A 19,862-nucleotide genomic window follows, 5' to 3' on the forward strand; every position below is an offset into this window, starting at 1 on the left:
TTTCGCACAACGAGTTGGGTCGTTGAGCGAGAGGTTGGGGTCTGGTACCACTGGGAGTTTTATTCGCCCAGCGAGATGGGTCACTAAGCGAGTGGTTGGGAAGCTGAGGTTACTGTTAGGGGATTCGCACAGTGAATGGGGTCGCTATGCGAAAGAAGTCTGTGGTCGCTCAACGAGTGTGTGCGCTAAGCGACTGGTCCAAGTTGTGATGTGTTATTTTATTCTTTGATCTTATGTGGTTTTAAGGGATGTTTGATTCAATTGGGAATTATGTACGATTATGGATGAGTTATATGGATATCAAGATTTGTTTATATGAGATTTCAGGTTGTGGAAAGAATTCCAAGGAGGAATTTCTTATGATAATTTCAAGAGGGACTAGTATAAGTTATAAGAAGCTGATACGATGGTTATCCTGAACCTCTAATTATCATTTGTGCTCAATTAGAGAGTGATGAGTCATGTCGTGAGAGGAGCATGAGGTCCTAGCCTGGGGTCTTTCTTCACGATGGCAAAGAGCGTTTTAAGGATTAACCTTGTGTGGCAACTTTGAGTGGGTTAGTTGTTCCACCACACAGGTGCAGAACTAATCATGGCTCGACAGTTATATTAGAGGTTAAAAGGTTTGGCCAAGCCTGAGTCCGTGTGTGGGAAGAGAAATAATGAGAAATTTGTGGTGTGTTTGAACGTGTATATATATATTATGTTTGTATTATTATGAATGATTCTTTTTCAGCTAGCTTATCCTTTTTGCATGTTTTCTTGTTGTTTGTTCTTTGTGTATTTTCTGTGGCGATGATCATCTGGTGGGTGTGAATAGAGCTAGATGATGTATCCGTGGAACAAGTTTTAAACGGAGGGGATGCAAATGTGTAGTGTTTTAGACTATTCTATTTTAGTGTTTATAATTTCTTTGTGGATTTTTGATACACCAGTGTTGTAAATAGTTTTGATACTATGATGCGTTATATATAAAGTTATGATTATGGTTTTCTTTGGATGACGGTAAAAGATGACTTTATACTCTTTCTCCCTTTTGTTAACTCCTTTTGTTAACTCCTTTTGTTAACTGATCTATCATGATTATTATATAGTTTTATACTATATTTTGGAATCTAACAAATATGAATACCGTATTTTAGTAATGTTGCAATATATCTCCTGAGACTGAATGCTATATTGAAATACAATCTGCAAATCGTGTGTAGTGTTGCAGTAAAAGGCCAGCATTAGTCTAATAATTTTATTTATTTGTGGATTCACTAATGCTTTTACAATTTTCTTGCATGCCTTTGACAGAAAGACTTTATCCTTTTCATACCCTCTCCAAGAGCACATGGATCAGCAGCAAAGGTAATACGAAGCCAATCTTTTAGCCCAACTGCAGTTCCTGCAAAAAAAATTCATGCTTTTCTTTGTTACAAAATTAATTTTTCAAAGTCTGTTTAGAGTCATCACAAAGAGAAAATTAATTTACTGAATATAAATGAAGACTGTTTTCACCTTATAAACTGGTTTTATTAGAATGATTTAAGAAAAATGATATTTTGATACACATAAATTTCTTACATTTATTTGATACTATCTTTTCTTTTCTTTTTCTCTTTTTTTTTAAAATACAAAAGTTTACTCTTTAATGATCACTTTACTCTTGTGTGTGTCAAATGTAAATGTGTCCCACTCTATCTTTACTCATGAGTTAGATAAAAACTTTGAAATTTGAATCCTTTCAAGATTAAATTTATTTTTCTGTATAAAGGATTTGCAAAAGTACCTGGAAGAATGATTACAGATTCCTCTTTTGCAAGTTTGAAACAGAAGTCTATATCATCACTAATATCTTCTAGAAGTGAAAGATTTAGTTTCACCTACATTTCATTCAAGAACAAATAATAAATGAGTTCCACTGCTAAGGCATTTATCCTCTTCCCAAAGAACAATCAATTTATTAATATTCAGTTTCTCACCATCATAGCCATGGACCCTTCTGGTCTGTAAGGGCAAACAATGCATGGAATATCCTTTATCTCTGTACAACATATATCTGCAGTATGCCTCAAATTGTCAATTGTTTTATTGAAGAAAGTCTCTTCAGTATTTGCAATTATCTGAGGTACAGCTGCCTGTAAAACCAGAAACGTCACCAATTAGGTACAAGAATAAGTTACATATGATTGCCTGTCATGCAAGAAAATTCTGGTTAACCAAGAAATTCTGATGAAATGCTGACATAGTAGCACCAAACCAAACAACTTGAATTTGATGAAATAACAGAGGTAGCAGCGACCAGTGAATACTAGTCTAGTCTTTCATCAGTTAAAACATGTCTCTGCAACAATGGTTCAGTCTAGAAATAAATCTAGAGGAGAATGTGACATATATATTTTCATACTTTCAATTTAAGCTATGATAATTTTGAGTTTAAACTTCATTTTCCTTTCGTTGTTTTGTATTTTTAACTTTTGAATTTCGGGTGGTAGTATCAAAGCTTTAAATGAGATCGAGTTCCCTAGATTTGAACATTGCTGTTAGCCAAACCACAAAAGCCATGCATCCATTTATGTATTGAAAATAAGTGTGTAAGAGAAAACTTTAAAACCTGGATGAAAGTGGGTGGACCTCCCAGAAGATCAAAATACTTTTTAATGCGCTCAACGACCTGCATAGGAAACATATGGTTTATGAAATCACATAAGGATGGTTGAATAATGTTGGGTTCAAATAATAATATACACCATACATATAAAGCATTATATTCTATATATATATATATATATATATATATACACAGAGAGAGAGAGAGAGAGAGAAAGAAGGAGAGAGAGAGAACCTCAGAAATGGAATAATAGAAAACCACTAAGACAACTAAGCCTAAAAATTCAATTAGTATATGCATTAGATGGTCTATTTAAACTTAACACTACTAGACAACTCGCATAGTAGACGACCTTTTGTGCTCTTCACGAACCCATGATTTGAGAACCAATTATCACAATTCTTTACCTTGACTCCAAATCATGGAAGACCTTCAACATCAACTTCCTTTATCCTCAAAGATAAAATTAATCAACTCCAGAACACTTTGAATCTCGATCTTAGTAAAGAATTTATAAACACATCCGAAAAATTCTCCTCCAATACTACCTTCATATCCTTCTCCTATACTGCGTTCATATCCTGACCTCTCGAAACTCAACTAGGTCTATCATAAAGTGCAGTCTAGCACTTATGTGTTTGATCCTCTTGTGGTAGATCAAATGATCCGCTAGATGGATGGTACTTTGACTATAGCAATGTATAGTCACACTTTTGCACAGTACTTAGCTCTACTATCATCCCCTTCAACCACAATGCCTCCTTCAGCCCTTTTGAAGTGTGATATACTCATCCTGAGTAATAGATAAAGCCACCAGAGATTGAAAAATGGCTTTCCAACAAATTGCAACTCCATAGAATGTAAAAAAGTACCCAGAAAGCAATTTTTTGGTATGGTGGGCTATCTATATACCAAACCAGAAAATACAATTATTCCCATGTACCTAAGCACCCACTTCAAAAGCCTCCCAATGAGCATGTCTAAGATCTGCCACAAACGTGCTGACTATCACAGCATGTGCCAGATCCGGTCAGCTACAGACCATCCATACATTATTCTCCCTACTCCATTAGCATATGAAATAGTCTCCATCTCTCTACCATTGTTCTTAGAGTTAGGAGCTTAGGTAAATGAAAGATTTGAATTACTACCTAAAGGAGTAATCATAAGCTTAGACTCGTGTCCTATACCTTCCAACCACCTTCTTCAAGTATCCTTGTTGAGATAGACATAGCTATCATAAACTGCTCCTCTGGAATCATGTCTCCCTTAGGAAGTTATTGAATTCTAAACCACTATCATAGAGTCTATTTCAAGCATTACAAAGATTTCTTCAATACACACAACTTTCCTTGATCTTCCACAAACCCCTCTGGCTATTGTATATAAACAGTCTCCTCCAAGATTCCACACAAAAAAGTTCTCTTCACGTCCAGTTGTTCCAACACCAGATTGTATTGGTTAACATTTAATACCAAAATCCTTATTGAAGAGTGTTTTACCACATGTAAGCAGATTTCATTATAATCTACTTCCACTTGTGTAAAACCTCTACCCAGAGTCTCATCGAATATTTGTTTCTCCACAACTAGTATTCCCTTCTTCTTCTGGGCAAACCTCCATTATTGACCTCCTAAAACATTCTTTTAGCCTTTTGAAGGTGTTGGGCTTTGAACCTTTTATCTTTTGGTCCCCTTTTGATTACTCATTAGGGTGTGTCACTTCTTAAATCTCTAAATAGTTTCAATCTTACTTTTCAAGATCCAAACCATTCTAAGGTGATCATCTATGATAGTGAGAAAAAAGGCCTTCCCACACAAGTCTGAGCTCATATTGGATTGCACGAGTCTGCATGATAATACTCAAACGGTCTGCTGAACACATGCTTACCAATCTCAAACTTCAATCTCAGACTTTCCAAGGGCTCAAGGACTCAGTGATTACAAAACTCCAACTCCTCCAAGTAGGTTTTGCTTGCCAAGCTCCACCAAACCCCTTTCACTTATGTTCCCAACCTTAGGTGCCACAACTTCACCTTTTATTGCATCATCTCCTAGCCACATATGCATGCATGATCACTATTGAATCGTCTAAAATATAAAGACTTTTTTTTCACCCTATTGGCAACTATAGACTCTCTTTTTAGAATATTTATCATACCTTGTTCAATCTTGGTTGTCAAACCCATAAAATCAAACATGTTGATTGAAAAAAAGATTTCTCTTGAGTTTTAGAACATACCTTATTTGCAAGACAATCTCCCAATTGTCAAATATCTTTAACCTGATTGACCACTTACTTGCATTTCACCTTACAAGCTTCCTTGTCCCCAGAAAAATCACTCTCTTTTTACATGTGATAAGTGCACCTTGAGTTCATGACTTAGAGCATCTGTATATCTAAAACACTGTATATCTAACACAGATGCCACCAACCTCCCAATACGCTCATAACTATTAGACCATATTGCAACATTAGCAAATTCCCTCTTGAAATGAGAATTTTTACCTTTCTCATACATCTCCTTCTCTAACTATTTACCTTGAAGTGATCTTTCTTATTGAATTCTAGCATTGAAGACTTTTATATGCCTTATCATCAAATGAATAATTTGTTGGCTTCTTCCCTTTCCACTCTTTCTTTTTCTTACCATTGACTTTGAGACATTCAAACTCAATGCACTATCATTTGCTTTAACTCTTGAAGCCTGCATAGCTCCTTAGTCCTAATTTAGGTATGCACCTCCTCCAATCTAATAGTATGTTCCTTCTCAAAAACAGTGTTTTAAAATTCTTAAACGTCCTCAACAAGACATTAAGATAAGTTTTGTTTTCAGATCGTCTACAATCTAATTAAAATTTGCTAGTTGGTCCACCATCATTCATGACTCATTTATCCTGAATGAATACATTTGTTGCTTTATGTCAAAAAAGTTTTGTTTTCATATCATCTACGATCTAATTAAAATTTGCTAGTTGGTCCACCATCATTCATGACTCATTTATCCTAAATGAATACATTTGTTGCTTTGTGTCAAAGATTTAGTCGTATACAGTGACTAAAGTTTCATCCACATTGATGCAATAGGCTTTTCGTTCAAAACTCTCATAGGTGTCTTATCTCCAAGACATAGAATTATGAAACTTCTATCTTTGTTAATCATGTCATCCTTCTCCATTTGAGATAATGATGTTGGCATGTTCACCTCTCCACAGTCCGAAGTTGTTCTCCCTGTCAAACTTGATGACCATGTCTTCAAGCTTACACTTTTTGACATTCTTCTTCTTATTCACATAGACGTTACCAATCATTGGGTCCAAATCAACAATAACAAAAAAAAAACAGAAGAACAAGATAGAACAAAAGAAAATTGTATTCATTGGAAGGTTCTATACACAGTCTATAAATATAGTATATTTACTATGCACATAAATCTTTCTCTATATATAGAACCTAGGACACTTACTAACACAAAATCACTAAGACAATTAAGCCTAAACATTAATTAATACATGCATTAGACATTCTGTCTAAACTTAAAACTATTAGACGCTCCTCGTAGACGATCTTATGTGATTTTCACCGAAGACATAATTTGAAAGTCAATTATTGCAATGTAGAATTTAGAAGTAGAAACAAATTTATTTATTTTTCATTTTTGAAATGTTATATTAAGTAAGAGTCAAGTATTGAAACTTCAATGTATATTAGTACTGAAGAATGAAGCAATCAAATAGGAAATAATCAAAGGTAGTTCAACACGTATAAAATAAAGAACTGCATAGATCATCAACAAACATACTGGAAAAATCTTCATTCCCATCCCTAAGACCATTAATCACATATCGGTTATAAGATGAGTTAAAGATCTTCTCACATTAACTAATGTATTTGTCTCTAATTGAAGTGTAACTATTCAAGTAGGAAGACTAAAAAAGATTAAAAGGTGAGCTAACAGAGTAGGAAGACGCGAACCTTTGGTTCTCTAAAAGTGCCAGATGGATCATTTGTTACGAACCAACCAAGCCTCCATCCAGGAACTATCCATCTCTTAGACAGTGAGCCAAGAGTGAGAACAGGAACAACTGAGCCAAAAACTCCCATTGGCACAAATGGCTTTGCCCCAAATGCAAGATGACCATATACTTCATCAGAAATCACAATTGTTCCAACCCGTTTTGCAGTTTCAGCAATCTAAGTCCAAGACACAAACAATTTCAATAACTCCTGTTAATACTGTTAACTTTCAGAAACATAATCTCATAAGAAACCTATTATGTTAGGCAAATAAGAAAGAACAAACCTTTTCCAAATGATGGTAACTGTACACATTACCACAAGGATTCCCAGGATTTATGATCACCAATGCAACCGTATTCTGATCAGCAAGAGCTTCAACAGCATCTAGATCAACCTCCCAACCTTTCTCTGGAAGCAGATTGTAATGCCTCACTTCAACCCCTCTAAATGCAGCACTGAGTTCATAGATTGGGAAGCCTGGCCTTGGAAGCAAGATGTTTGCACCGGGGCGAGCAAGCATCGCCACTGAAACATCAATGGCTTGTGTGCATCCAGAAGTGATGAAAACATCATCACTTGATAACTGGTAAGGAAGGTCACGAGATAGATATTCAGCAATTGCTCTGTCACCAACAAGAAACTAACTTTAGAAGGTATTCAATTTTAGAATAAGGTAGTATAAATATAGATAGATGAAACAAAACAAACAACGACATGACTTTATTTCTTAGTTACTTATAAAATTTCATAGGAACTGCAGAAAAAAAAATATGCATTGAAGAAAAATTATTGGGCATGTTTAAAGTTCAGTGACAACCAAAAGAACACGTTTATGCGAATAGTGCAATGAAACCATGTTTGTTGAATGAAACTGATCCTGGTCCCATTTGAACTCGCTATTTACCAGCAGAAAAAATGTTATTCAATAACAAAAAAAAATGTTGAAAAAGTAGTTTCAGATATTGAATATACTGATAAACATGAAAGAAACAGGGAACGAAACAAAGAACAAAATCTGAAATAAGCAAATGGCGTCTAGTGTAATAATAGTACCCAAAAACGATTTTCCATAAAGTTACCGAACCACATGACCAAATGCAAAATCATAAAGAAAACGCCAAGAACAAATGCCATACAATTTCACACTGGACAGAATTTGATGGAAACCTGAAAACGGTGAGCCAAAGTCAGAACCTACCAAAACGATCATCAATATCCACATAAGCATAAAAATAGTAATTCTCTAAAAGTAGACTAATTAAGAACAATGTTATCCCTAAACACTTTTAGAAAAAGAAAATCAAAGAAATAAAGTAAACTTTTTCATGAATTAAAATTAGTTTTTGTGCATAAGTTTTTATTTTTAACTTATTTATACATAAAATAAAAATTTGGATTTTCAACTTGTTATTGTGTTGTTGCTCTTAAAAACACACAGTAATATCAGTACAGAAACGCTTCAAGACCAAAAACTCAGAGAAGATAAAGAAACTCATTTATGAAGAAGTTTGTCTCTAGATTTGGTTGCATGTAAATTTGGGAGAGACAAATTAAGATTCTCAGAAAAGTAAGCAACAATAAAGCCAAGGCTAAAAAAGATTGAGATTCCAAAGAGACATTAATAGGGTCACAGAAGTTTTTGAAAGACCAATACAATTGCAAACAAGTTATGGACCACCAAGTTGGGCATTCTCTCAAACATGAACAGGGCTAGAATGAATATTCTGAAATCCCAAAAGAGAGAGGCAAAGAGAATAGCATTACATTCTAGCCTGGAGCAGACCAGCAGTGGGAGCATAGCCATGAAACTTGTGAGAGTGAAGAGAGTCAGCAACAGCTTCTTCAACAACCTTAGGTGTGTGGAATAATGTGGTGAGTGTTGGGTCACCCATACCCAGAGAAATAACTCTCTTGCTTCCACCATCCAAATTCTCATCAATGTTTTCCATTAGAAGGCTGAGAATGCCCTTAATGGTGATGGTGGAAGTTGCTCTGGTTTCATGATGCTGGTGGTGGATGATGTTGCTGCAGTTGTTGTCCATGCTCTGAAGCCTCTGCCTTGTTCGGATTTGTGAAGGCCGAGTGGAGAATTCTGAGTTTAGTTTCCCACACACCACACGTTATGTGGTTTCTCTGAGCATGGAAACAAAGGTTTTGGCGGTTTATATAGTTGCGTGACAGTCGTACAAACCTTGTTACGTGTCAAAATATACCTTAATGGTTTTCTTTAGCAAATTATGTGGAAGAAACCTAATCATCTTGGCTAACATGTCAACTTGACATCTCACATTTACTATCGCTTTATTGTTTTGGTACGGTCACAAGAAGGAATAAAAAGATACTTAATTTCTAATTTGTTTCTTTAATTTCATTTGAATTTAAAAAATAATAATAATTATCGATTTTTTCAATTTAATCGTTTAATATTTTAAAAGTATTAAATTTAGTCTTTTGTTTTTCAAAAATATTAAATTTAATTTTTTAGATTTTTATAATCATGAAATTTAATCCTTTAGTTTTGGTTAAACTCCTTTAGTTGTCTCTATTTATGTAGAATTTTCGGTTCGATCCCCGTTCTTTTAAAATTCTCAATTGAGTCCTGCTAATTTGAATCAATTTGATCCTTGCCGTTAAATTTGGTTTAACAGGGTTAAGTTTTTTATGAGGTTGGAAGTTGACGTGGCATGTTTTTTTAAACCTGACATTCACATAACTCTACAGGAAATTTAAAAATATTTTAACATTTTGATTAAAAAATTAAAAAAAAAAAGTCATCTTCCATTACAGTCAAGCACCATCCAGAACCAGAGAACCCAATTGCATAGAACCACCATCATCTTCTTCGTTCACCATCAACCTGCAATCAAGTAACCACAAAATCAAAATCGTGACTCTGCCATGTTCACTTTAGTTCATCTCCTTCCATCCACACCATGAAGGCAAATCGGCCAACGTAACCAGTGCTCAAGCTCTTCGCACGCAACCGAACTCATCATCATCTATTTTCTTCTCCATTAAACCATTTGAAACCTGTAAAGAGAAAACAAAATCACAAATCTGAAAACCCCTAAATTAGTCACGAACCCTAAATCACGCTAGACATAAAACGCGAGACTTTCAAATCTCCATAAAACCAATTTCAATTCAAAGCCTACAATTGAAACCCCTAGAGAAGGTAGAAACCAAAACCACTGACAGCGTTAGGGTGAACCAGTCGGAGATTGAGATTTGGCGCCGCCTAAAGCTTCGCCGGCTCCTTCACCCACTATCGGTAACCTCACCTCACTCAAAAACTTGGACTTATCAAAAAATGGTTTGTCCGGCAATATCCAAACAACATTTCAGGTCTGAAAAACATTGAACAAATTGAACTATTTGAAAATCAGCTTTCCGGTGAATTACTTTAAGGTTTAGGAAACCTCAGTAGTTTAATTCTCTTGGTCCTCTCTCAGAACACTCTCACAGGGAACTACCACATGCAATAGCCTCTTTACATCTCTATTCTATCAACCTAAATGACAACCTTCTTGGGGGGAGGGGGAATTCCTGAAATTTTAGCTTCAAATCCCAACCTGCATCACCTGAAACTCTTCAACAACAGCTTCACCGGGAAACTTCCACAAGATCTGGGACAAAACTCAGACATACAAGATCATTTCGAGCGGCTGATTACGTCCGCGAATCGCTTCTCAGAAACGCTCCCTGAGCAATACGATTTGACAAACCTCCAACCGCTTGCATTTGCTAGCGGAGAAGGCCCACCGCACCGTTGACGAGGCATAAGGTAGGGCTAGGAATAATGTAGAGAGAGTAAAAAGAAATTAAAATGTTTCTTTTCCACGTTTCAAAAACTAGTCATGTCAATATTCCACCTCATCAAAAATTTAACTCCGTTAAATCAATTTAACGGTAGGGATCTAATTGACTCAAATTAGCGCTATTTATGACTCAATTGGAAATTTTAAGAAAACTCTACATAAATAGAGACAACTAAAGGAGTTTAACCTTTAATTTTTTAAAGACGTTCAACTTGATCATTTTGACTATTCGCTCGTCTGTTAATTTTCAATCAATCATCTATTTTTCTTCTTTATCTACCAAAATCTGTTTATTCTTCTTAGACCATCCTTCGTAATCAAATAAAAAAATCAGCGAACAACCAAATTAAAAAAAGGAACAATTTTAATATTTTAAAAAACTAAAAGACTAAATAAAAAAACTAATATTAGGAATGGTTTTGAAATTTTGAATGGAATTAGAAAATAAATTAGAAATTAAGTTTAAAAGTAATTCAAATACTAAAAAATAGGTTTTATTAAAAATTAAATTTTAAATTTAACTGAATTTAATTAAATTATTTTTTAACATAGTAAACTCATCTTGATTTTTATTAATATAAATATTTAATACTTATCTTAAATAAATTAATACTAGTAATCCCATAGATAACATTATAAATTTAACAAAACATATTAAAATAGAATATGAAATTTACATAGAATTTCTTTTTATCGAGGTACGATTTTCAATATTTTAAATTTATTTTATATTTATTTTTAATTAATTTGTTATTATTTCTTATTTGTATTTTGGACTTAGCTTATATTTATTTTATTATAAATTCAAGACCCTATCTATATTTTTAACACAAGGAAGATTAATCTCATATATAGTTTTTCACTATATTCAACATGATATATAGTGTTTAAGGTTCTTTCGAAAAATGTCTGTTGTCCTTGCCCACTACAACCGCCGTTGTCGCTGTTAGAGTCATTGTTGTTGTCACTATCACTGTTGTTGTCGCGGTCACCTTTGTCGGAACATCAGTTTCAACCAAGGACCATGATTTTGCTCGTCTTGGCCAAGCGACCACAACACGGTCTAAATTGCTACTATTGAGGTCTAGACACGCTCTCACGAGCACAGTTCACTTTCGCTATACTTTGTAGTCGCTCATGGTTGCATGTGTGTCGTTGTCTCTAGTGTCGATCACCTTTGGACTTGTCGCAACCTCCTCTCTCTAAATCTAGCTTGGTTAAGTTGATTGGGCCTCCTTCGGGTTTTTAGTTTTTACTTTCTCTTACTCGTCATGGCTTCTGACCTCTCTTCTATCACTAGTACGTCTGACCCTATCACCAGTACGTTTGACTCGTCCATATATACTAACCATGTCAATGTGCATTTATGTATCGATAAGTTAGATGACACTAATTATGCGACTTGGACATCAGACATTAAACTTTGGCTTAAGAGTTAAGGGTATGTTGATCATATTACTCAGAACGTAACAATTACTAATTCCGCTACGGTTACCCGTTAGTTGAAAATTGATGCTCAATTATGTATTGTTTTCAAGGGTACCCTTCACTCTTTTTTAAAACAAATTTTTCATTCTCACAAAACATGTTTTGAAATTTAGAAAGACACCAAATTATTATACACCAATGATACTCAACGTCTTTATGGTGTTTGTTATGATCTTTTCAACATTGTTGTTCCTCGACATCAGAACTCTATGACTGAATATATGGGTAAAAATTATGCTCTTTCTCATGAATTTAATGAACTATTGTGTCCTACCTTTACTCTGGCCTAAGAAATATAGCAACGGTCAAAGTTCTTCATGTTATTGACAGGGCACGACCTTGTTGATGAATATTCTCATATTCGTGATCAGATTTTGGGTTCACCTGTTGTTCCCACTTTGACTTCTACTTGTTCCACTCGTTTGAGTATAACTAGTAAACCCATCAATGATACATCTGCTTCCTCTACATTGGCATATCAATGTCATGACTGTAATCACTCTCGCAAGTCGAAAAAATGACGTATCAAGTGTGATCACAATAGCAAGCTAAGCCACAAGATTGACAGTTGTTATGCATTACCTGGTCACCCTCTTAGATTTGTTGCTATTGTCAAGTTGCTCCTCCCTCACAATCACTTACTGAGGATCCTCCTTCATGTAATATTAGAGACAATTCTGTTATTTTCAATAAATTTCTCAAATGGTATAAGGATCAACAACATGTTCCACTGCATTTTTAGAACACACAGGTACATTTTTTATTGGTCTGACTCCATCTTCTTCTCTTAGCTCTTGGGTTCTTGACTCAGGAGTCATAGATCACATTATTGGTAACAAATCTTTGTTTTCCTCTTTGTCATCTCTGAATCTTTTACCATCTGTTACAATGGCTGATGGATCTAGAGTTTTAGCTCATGGTGTTGGTACTTTTAACATTTTCCTGTTTTATCCATTGATAATGTTCTTTATGTCCCTATGTCTCCTTTTAACATATTATTCATTAGTCGTCTAACTTGTTCTCTTGATTGTGATATTTCTTTTAACAAAGATTTTGTTTGTTTATAGGACCGAAGTTTGAGATAGGTGATTGGCACCAGATGTGAGTCTCATGGTCTTTATCATCTTCGTCACTCTACACATGTTGGCAGTCATGGAGTCTCCATCTCTTTTTCATTCTTAGTCAGGTCATCCCAATCTTGTCAAATTGCAATAACTTGTTCCAAGATTATCCAAGTTGTGCAATTTGGTTTGTGATTCGTGTCAATTAGAAAAACATATTCACAGTTCTTTTTCTCGTAGTGTCTCACAACGTGCTTCATCTCCTTTTGTCTTAATCCATTTTGACATTTGGGGACCTACTCCTATTAAGTCTAATTTAGGTTTTAAATATTTAGTTACTTTTATTGATGATTATTCCATATGCACTTGGATATTTTTAATGAAAAATCGTTCTGATTTATTGTATATTTTGAAAACCTTTTACAATGAAATTAAAATTCAATTCGGTGTTTATATTCAAACTTTGGGTAGTGATATTGGTCGTGAATATTTTTCTCATTCTTTTAAATAATTCATGGCTTCTCATGGTATTCTCCATCAAACTTCATGTGCTTATACACCTCAACAAAATGAGGTGGCTAAGCACAAAAATATACATCTTATTGAAACAACTCGCACTCTTTTAATTCATCTTAACATTCCTCAATAAATTTGGGGTGATGCTATTCTTATTGGTTGTTATCTTATCAACCCCTTCACCCTTTACTTGTAAAATTTTTAGGTCTGCATGTTTTGTTCATAATTATAGTCCTAGTCTTGATAAGTTAGCTCTTCAATCACACAAATGTGTTCTTTTAGGCTTTAATAGATCAAAGAAAGGATTCTCCTTCTCTTAATTGTTATTTTGTTTTTGCATATGTCACCTTCAGTGAGTCTTCTTTTTATTTTAACGATCATTCTTCTTCTGATATGTCTTCTTCCAATACTATCAGTATTCCTATTATTTGTGCTCCTCCAATTGTGCCTAGTCCACCAAGTGTTTCTCAACAACCACCAAGTGACTCAATTCAAGTGTCAACTACTTTATCTCCTCTGGCTTTGACAACTAAGTCTACCCTTCCAGTTGTCATCTGAAAATGTCTACGTTCTACTTGTAATCCCACTCCACATTATATTACTTTAAGTTATCATAGATTGATTTCACCTTTTTATACTTGCCTTTCGTTTATTTCTTCTGTGACCATCCCAAAATTTGTTACTAATGCCTTAGACCATCCTAATTGGCGCCCGGCCATGCTAGATGAACTAAGTGCTCTTCAGAATAGTGGAACTTAAGAGCTTGTCCCATAAACATCTAGAAAATTTGTTGTTTGTTGTAGGTGGGTTTTTGCTATCAAAGTTGGTCCTGATGAAATTATTGATCGCCTCAAAGCTCGTCTTGTGGCCAAAGGTTACAAACAAATTTTTGGGTTGGATTAAGGTGATATTTTTCCTTTAGTGGCAAAGATGATATCTGTTCGATTTTTTGTAACCATGGCGGCTACTCAATAATGACCTCTTTATCAATTGGATGTCAAAAATACATTCTTTAACGAAGATTTGCAAGAAGAGATTTATATGGAGCAACCTCCAGGATTTGTTGCTCAAGGGGAATAAAAAATAAAATAAAGGGTATAAGTACCGCCGATTTCTTTTCTTTTTTCCCATCATTCTTAAAATAAAAAAATAAAAAATATTTAAAACCAAAAAGTGACAATATTGTTAAGTAAACCATTTTTTTTACCAGATCTACGTGATCCCTGGTTTTTCATCATGAATGGAGATACGTATGAGCAAGGTCAATCCTTGTCGGGTTTACTTTTCAAAAATCTAAAACAATTCATAATAATTTTCAAACAAATTTACAAACCTTTTTCTAGACAAAGAACTACAAGATCCTTGATTTTCCATCATAAATAGATATACGTAGAACAAGGTCAATCCTTGTCGGGCTCATAAAACAAAAATAATATTTTTTGTTTCTTAATAGTTTTTTTATATAATTATTTTTAGGGAAAATTAAATATTTTGGAAAATCACGTCAACTTTATACATTTAATTAAAGGTACTGCTTTTGGGCAGGCCTAGTAGGGTGCTAATACCTTCTTTACACGTAATTGATTCCCGAACATAAAATCTAATTTTCGTAGACCATGTCTTATTTTATGGTTTTTCATAGTTTTTCCAAAATAAATTATGATGGTGACTCCCAAAATCTTTTCTTAAACCCATTTATTTTTTATTCGTCGTCCCGTCGCGATCCTGATTATTACAAATGCGTCTACTTTTGACAATTTATGTTGATGACATCGTTCTTACAGGAAATGACAGTCATGGAATCTCTCATATAAAACAACATCTTTGCAACCATTTTTAGACTAAAGATCTTAGCAAATTTAAATATTTCTTGGGTGTTGAGGTGGACAATCCAACGATAATATTGTTATATCTCAAAGGAAGTATGCATTGAATATTTTGGAGGAAACAGGGTTGATGAATGCAAAATTTGTTGACACACCCATGGATCCTAATATTAAACTTCTACCAAATAAAGGGAGCCCGAGAAATATAGAAGACTTGTTAGAAAATTGAATTATGTTACAATTACTCATCCTGACATTTCCTTTGTTGTTAGTGTGGTAAGCTAATTCCTTAATTCCCCGTGTGAAGATCATTGTATTACAGTTATCCATATAATAAAATACATTAAAGGATCTCTTGGAAAAGGGTTGTTATGGTTGTAATAACCATACAAGAGTGGTTTGTTATTCAGATGTTGATTGGTCAAGATCTCCTTCTGATAGAAGGTCTACTTTCAGATATTGTGTCTCCATTAGTAGTAACTTGATCTCTTGGAAAAGCAATAGATCTAGTGTATAAGAAAAATATAGAGCTATAGCCTCAACCACTTATGAGCTTGTTTGACTTAAGCAATTATTTAGAGATGTCACTCAAATGACGCTTATATGTGACAATCAGACTGTTTTTCATATTAGATCTAATAATGTCTTTCATGAGAGGACCAAACACATTAGATTTACTATCATTTCATTCGAGATAAGATTACATCAGGAGATATCAAGACTAAGTTCGTTAATTCAAGTGATCAATTAGCAGATATTTTCACTAAGCCTTTACGGGATCAATAATTGATTATATTTGTAACAAGCTTGGTACATACGATTTGTATGCTCCAGCTTAAAGATAAGTATTGAATATATTATCTTTATCTTATCTTTATATTTTATCTTTAGTTAATTTGTTATTATTTCTTATTTGTATTCAACATAAAGAAAATTAATTTCATTTATAGTTTTTCAACATAATTTTTTACTACATTTAAGAGACTACATATTTGATTATCTAACTATATTATTTAATAAATTTTATCATGTTTTTTTATTTTAATTTTATTAGTATCCTTATTAGTTTTTATTTATTTTATCAACAACATGTTAATAGTAATGGGTATTGTTTCGCAAACAGTGGAGATAATTAGTTTATAGAGACACGCGTTGTTACCTTGTTACAAATGTAATATATTTCTATAAAGCAGAAGTTAAAAAAAATATAACAGTAAATTATGCTGAAAAAAGAAACTGTATAAAACTTGTAAAGTGCTGATAGTTAGTAGTAAAATGTTTAATTTTTTCATCGAAACTAAAGGCAAAAATCTAAAATTTTAAAGGCAGAATATTTTCCTTTTGCATTGATTAAATAAATGGTATTGCCACAGAGACAATTTGATACACACAATCGACAAAGATATTAACCAAAAAATAATATATTTATAGTTTTTCATTTTATAATTCGGAATGTGTTATATGTTGTTATTCTTGTTGTGGAGATTTATATGAATTTTTTTTTTAAATTTGTTGGAATGTAATTTTTTTTTTAGTGTGTCAAGCTTTTTGGAATTCTTTTATTGTGTATTCACTTTTAAATTTTCATTGAAATAAAATAAGAAAGATTTACTTTCTTTTGAAAGTTAAGGTGTCTAGCAGTAGGTATATTGATCTCCTTGGTAATACTAAGGTTGTTAATAAATTAGATTTTCTTTTTCGTTTAATATTTTACCCTTATTGAATATTTTTGGGTGAGTTTTGTTATCTATGGAAATCAACACAATTATTTTGAAAAATCTTAATTATTTTTGTTTTTAAGTTAACTTAGAGGAAGTTACCTCTTTAGTCATCTTTAATTATTGTCTACTTTATTTTTGTTTTTAAATTAACTTAGAGGGAAGTTACCTCTTTGGTCATGTTTAATTATTGTCTACCTTATTTTTGTTTTGAAGTTAACTTAGAGGGAAGTTACTTCTTTGGTCATGTTTAATTATTGTCTACCTTATTTTTGTTAATGTCATTCATTTTTTTTAAAAAAACTTTTTTTTTACAAAAATAACTTATAAATATATTTCTCGTATGCATTTTTTTATTAAGGAAAATATTTTATTTTGTGTTTAGATTTCATGAATATTTTTTATTTGATTTTGATCGTTAAGAAAATAGGATAAATATTTTTCTTATTCTTTAAATAGTCAATAGGTGTCGATTAAGCCTCTAAAAGAACAAAAATATTTATTTAATATCTATGTATGTGACAATTACATTCTTTGATTAAGTTTCATAAGGCCATTCTTTATCTTTCTTTATAGATTTGCATATGGTTGAAGTTTTGGGATATCAATTTGATGGGGAAGTCAAGACACATTGTTTTGAAAAATCTTAATTATTTTTGTTTTTAAGTTAACTTAGAGGAAGTTGCCTCTTTGGTCATCTTTAATTATTGTGTACCTTATTTTTGTTTTAAGTTAACTTAGAGGGAAGTTGCCTCTTTGGTCGATCATGTTTAATTGTTGTCTACCTTTTTTTGTGTTAATGTCATTCATTTTTAATTTTTAAAAAAATGGTGTTTTTCTTGACAAAAATAACTTATAAATATATTTCTCGTATGCGTTTTTTATTAAGGAAAATAACGAAGCTTTTATATTTTGTTTAGATTTCATGAATATTTTTTAATTTGATTTTGATCCTTAAGAAAATAGGATTAATATTCTTCTTATTCTTTAAATGTTTCAATAGGTGTCGATTAAGCCTCTAAAAGAACAAAAAGATTTATTTAATAGTACCCTTTGTTCTTTTATTTGTGATAATAATTTAATAACTTTATTCAACGTAGTCTTTATATTTTATAAAAAAGACTTATATTTTAAAAAGAGACTTATTCCTTAGATCTTATTAATGTTATTCCTTAATTTTTTGTTGTTAGGATTGTCACGAAAAACGATGAATGATTGTATAAGTAAATATCAATGCTAATCTAACAAAAATGATTGTATTAAATTTTCTTAAAAAAAATATATAAACCATATTAAGTTAAAAATAAATAAAGAGACATTTAATTTATAGAACTAAAAATACTATTAAACTTATATTTAATAATAAAATATAATACAACAGATCTTGTCAATAATTTTAAAAAATTAAAATAATATTTTAAATTAAATATAATTGAAAATTTCTTCCATCACCTTCACCTTCACCTTCACCTTACCTTTGGCTTGTGCATAAATAAATAACAGAAAAATAAATTACATTTTTTTTAAGGGTTAAATATGTTTTTAGTCCCTAAACTATTGACCGTTTCTGATTTTCGTCCCTCTTCCAAAGTAAGGTACAATTTAATCCTCAATCTTTAAAAAACGTTCGTTTTAGTCGAAAAAACGAACGTTTTGAGGACTAAAACGAGGACTAAAAACAAAATTTTGAGGACTAAAACGAACGTTTTTCTAAAAAATGAGGACCAAATTGTACCTTACTTTGGAAGAGGGACGAAAACCAGAAACGGCCAATAGTTTAGGGACTAAAAACATATTTAACCCTTTTTTTAATAACCGAAAACATTCACTTTTGTATCTTTGAAAGAAAATACATTGAAATTTGTGAAAGATTGAGAACACCCCACAACTACAAGAGTCTATAAAACAGTTCTTTTATTAGAAGTGATGATATGTTTTATATAATAAAATTTAGTTATTTTAATATTAAAAAGTTCAACATACAAATAACATTTTAGTTAACGAGTTTTATCATCTGAAAATATATTATTTCTTTAAAATTTGTTTCTTTCTATAATTTCTCTACCCTTTCTCAGAGTCTTCTAACTATTGGGTTATCTATTTGAATATCAGAGAGTGCCTGAGTCACTATTAAGGCGAGATCTTCAAGCTTGTCCAATCAACTTTTGCAAAAGAGTAAGTAAGTTTATGTTATCTTCTTTATTTGTGTTTGGCTTAATACCTATTTTGGTCCCTCAAATGAGGAGGTTTGTTCAAAGTGATTCTACTTTTTAAAAAAGAGTTTAGAAAGGTCTCAATTTGTGTAAAAGTAGTTCAAGTTAGTCCTTTTTGTTTTCGGCGTTAAAAATCTAACGGTGTAGCTGTGTCCTTGGCCAAAACTTAATGAGTTGTTCACTTTTACTCATGGTGTGGCACACTGAGTAATATGACGTGTCAATTTTGAATTTTAAAAAAGAGTTGTTTGCCATGTCAACTTCATCTTCCACCTCCATAAACGTTAGAGCCACAAATTGTGGCCGTCAACACCTCAGATCATCGCTAAGGCTATCAGCTTCTTCCTAACAACCAGATCCTCCTCCATGTGCCACCGCAACCAAACCAAAAAACCACCATCTTCTTCTTCACCAAACTTTCAAAAAAACTCAGAAGCCACCATGTGAACTCCATCAACAACTGCGAGCAATCACGGCCAACCATAATGGCCAATGTTCATCTCCTTCCTTGCGATTCAACCACAGTCAAACATGTAATCCCAAATCTATGAGCAAATCACGCATTTCCTTCACCACAAAACCCAATCGCAATATTCTCCATGGTAA

At 32.8% G+C, this 19,862-nt stretch overlaps 1 protein-coding gene across 2 annotated transcripts; it reads right to left on the reverse strand.

Annotated features, from left to right (window-relative positions):
• Nucleotides 1-1,116: 1,116 nt before the first annotated feature.
• Nucleotides 1,117-8,757, reverse strand: TAT7 (Tyrosine transaminase family protein). 2 transcript variants are annotated; one of them, XM_088098666.1, is made up of 8 exons: nucleotides 8,381-8,505; nucleotides 7,753-7,783; nucleotides 6,900-7,239; nucleotides 6,572-6,790; nucleotides 2,600-2,659; nucleotides 1,968-2,123; nucleotides 1,775-1,868; nucleotides 1,117-1,390 (listed from the first exon to the last, which is right to left on the reverse strand). In XM_088098666.1, the coding sequence occupies exons 1-8, from the start codon at nucleotides 8,418-8,420 to the stop codon at nucleotides 1,272-1,274; spliced, it is 1,059 nt and encodes a 352-aa protein (XP_087954792.1). In that variant the 5' UTR covers nucleotides 8,421-8,505; the 3' UTR covers nucleotides 1,117-1,271. The 2 variants fall into 2 exon arrangements, with proteins under 2 accessions (XP_087954792.1, XP_087954791.1); XM_088098665.1 differs by lacking the exon at nucleotides 7,753-7,783 and having other exon boundaries at nucleotides 8,381-8,757.
• Between the last annotated feature and the right edge of the window lie 11,105 nt (nucleotides 8,758-19,862).

Source organism: Vigna umbellata, chromosome 9 (genome assembly GCF_029865625.1).
Source record: "Vigna umbellata cultivar VRB3 chromosome 9, Vumbellata_1.0, whole genome shotgun sequence".
NCBI classification, from domain to species: domain Eukaryota; kingdom Viridiplantae; phylum Streptophyta; class Magnoliopsida; order Fabales; family Fabaceae; genus Vigna; species Vigna umbellata.

What these genes read in the sequence shown, in the direction of transcription:
- TAT7 (XM_088098665.1), bottom strand. Translation starts at nt 8,658, where the DNA reads ATGGACAACAACTGCAGCAACATCATCCACCACCAGCATCATGAAACC. An exon ending in GTTACCATCATTTGGAAAAG is followed by an intron (nt 6,791 to 6,899) that starts GTTTGTTCTTTC and finishes TCTTGGACTTAG; the next exon opens with ATTGCTGAAACTGCAAAACG. An exon ending in ATCTGTAATCATTCTTCCAG is followed by an intron (nt 1,391 to 1,774) that starts GTACTTTTGCAA and finishes TTTTTTTTGCAG; the next exon opens with GAACTGCAGTTGGGCTAAAA.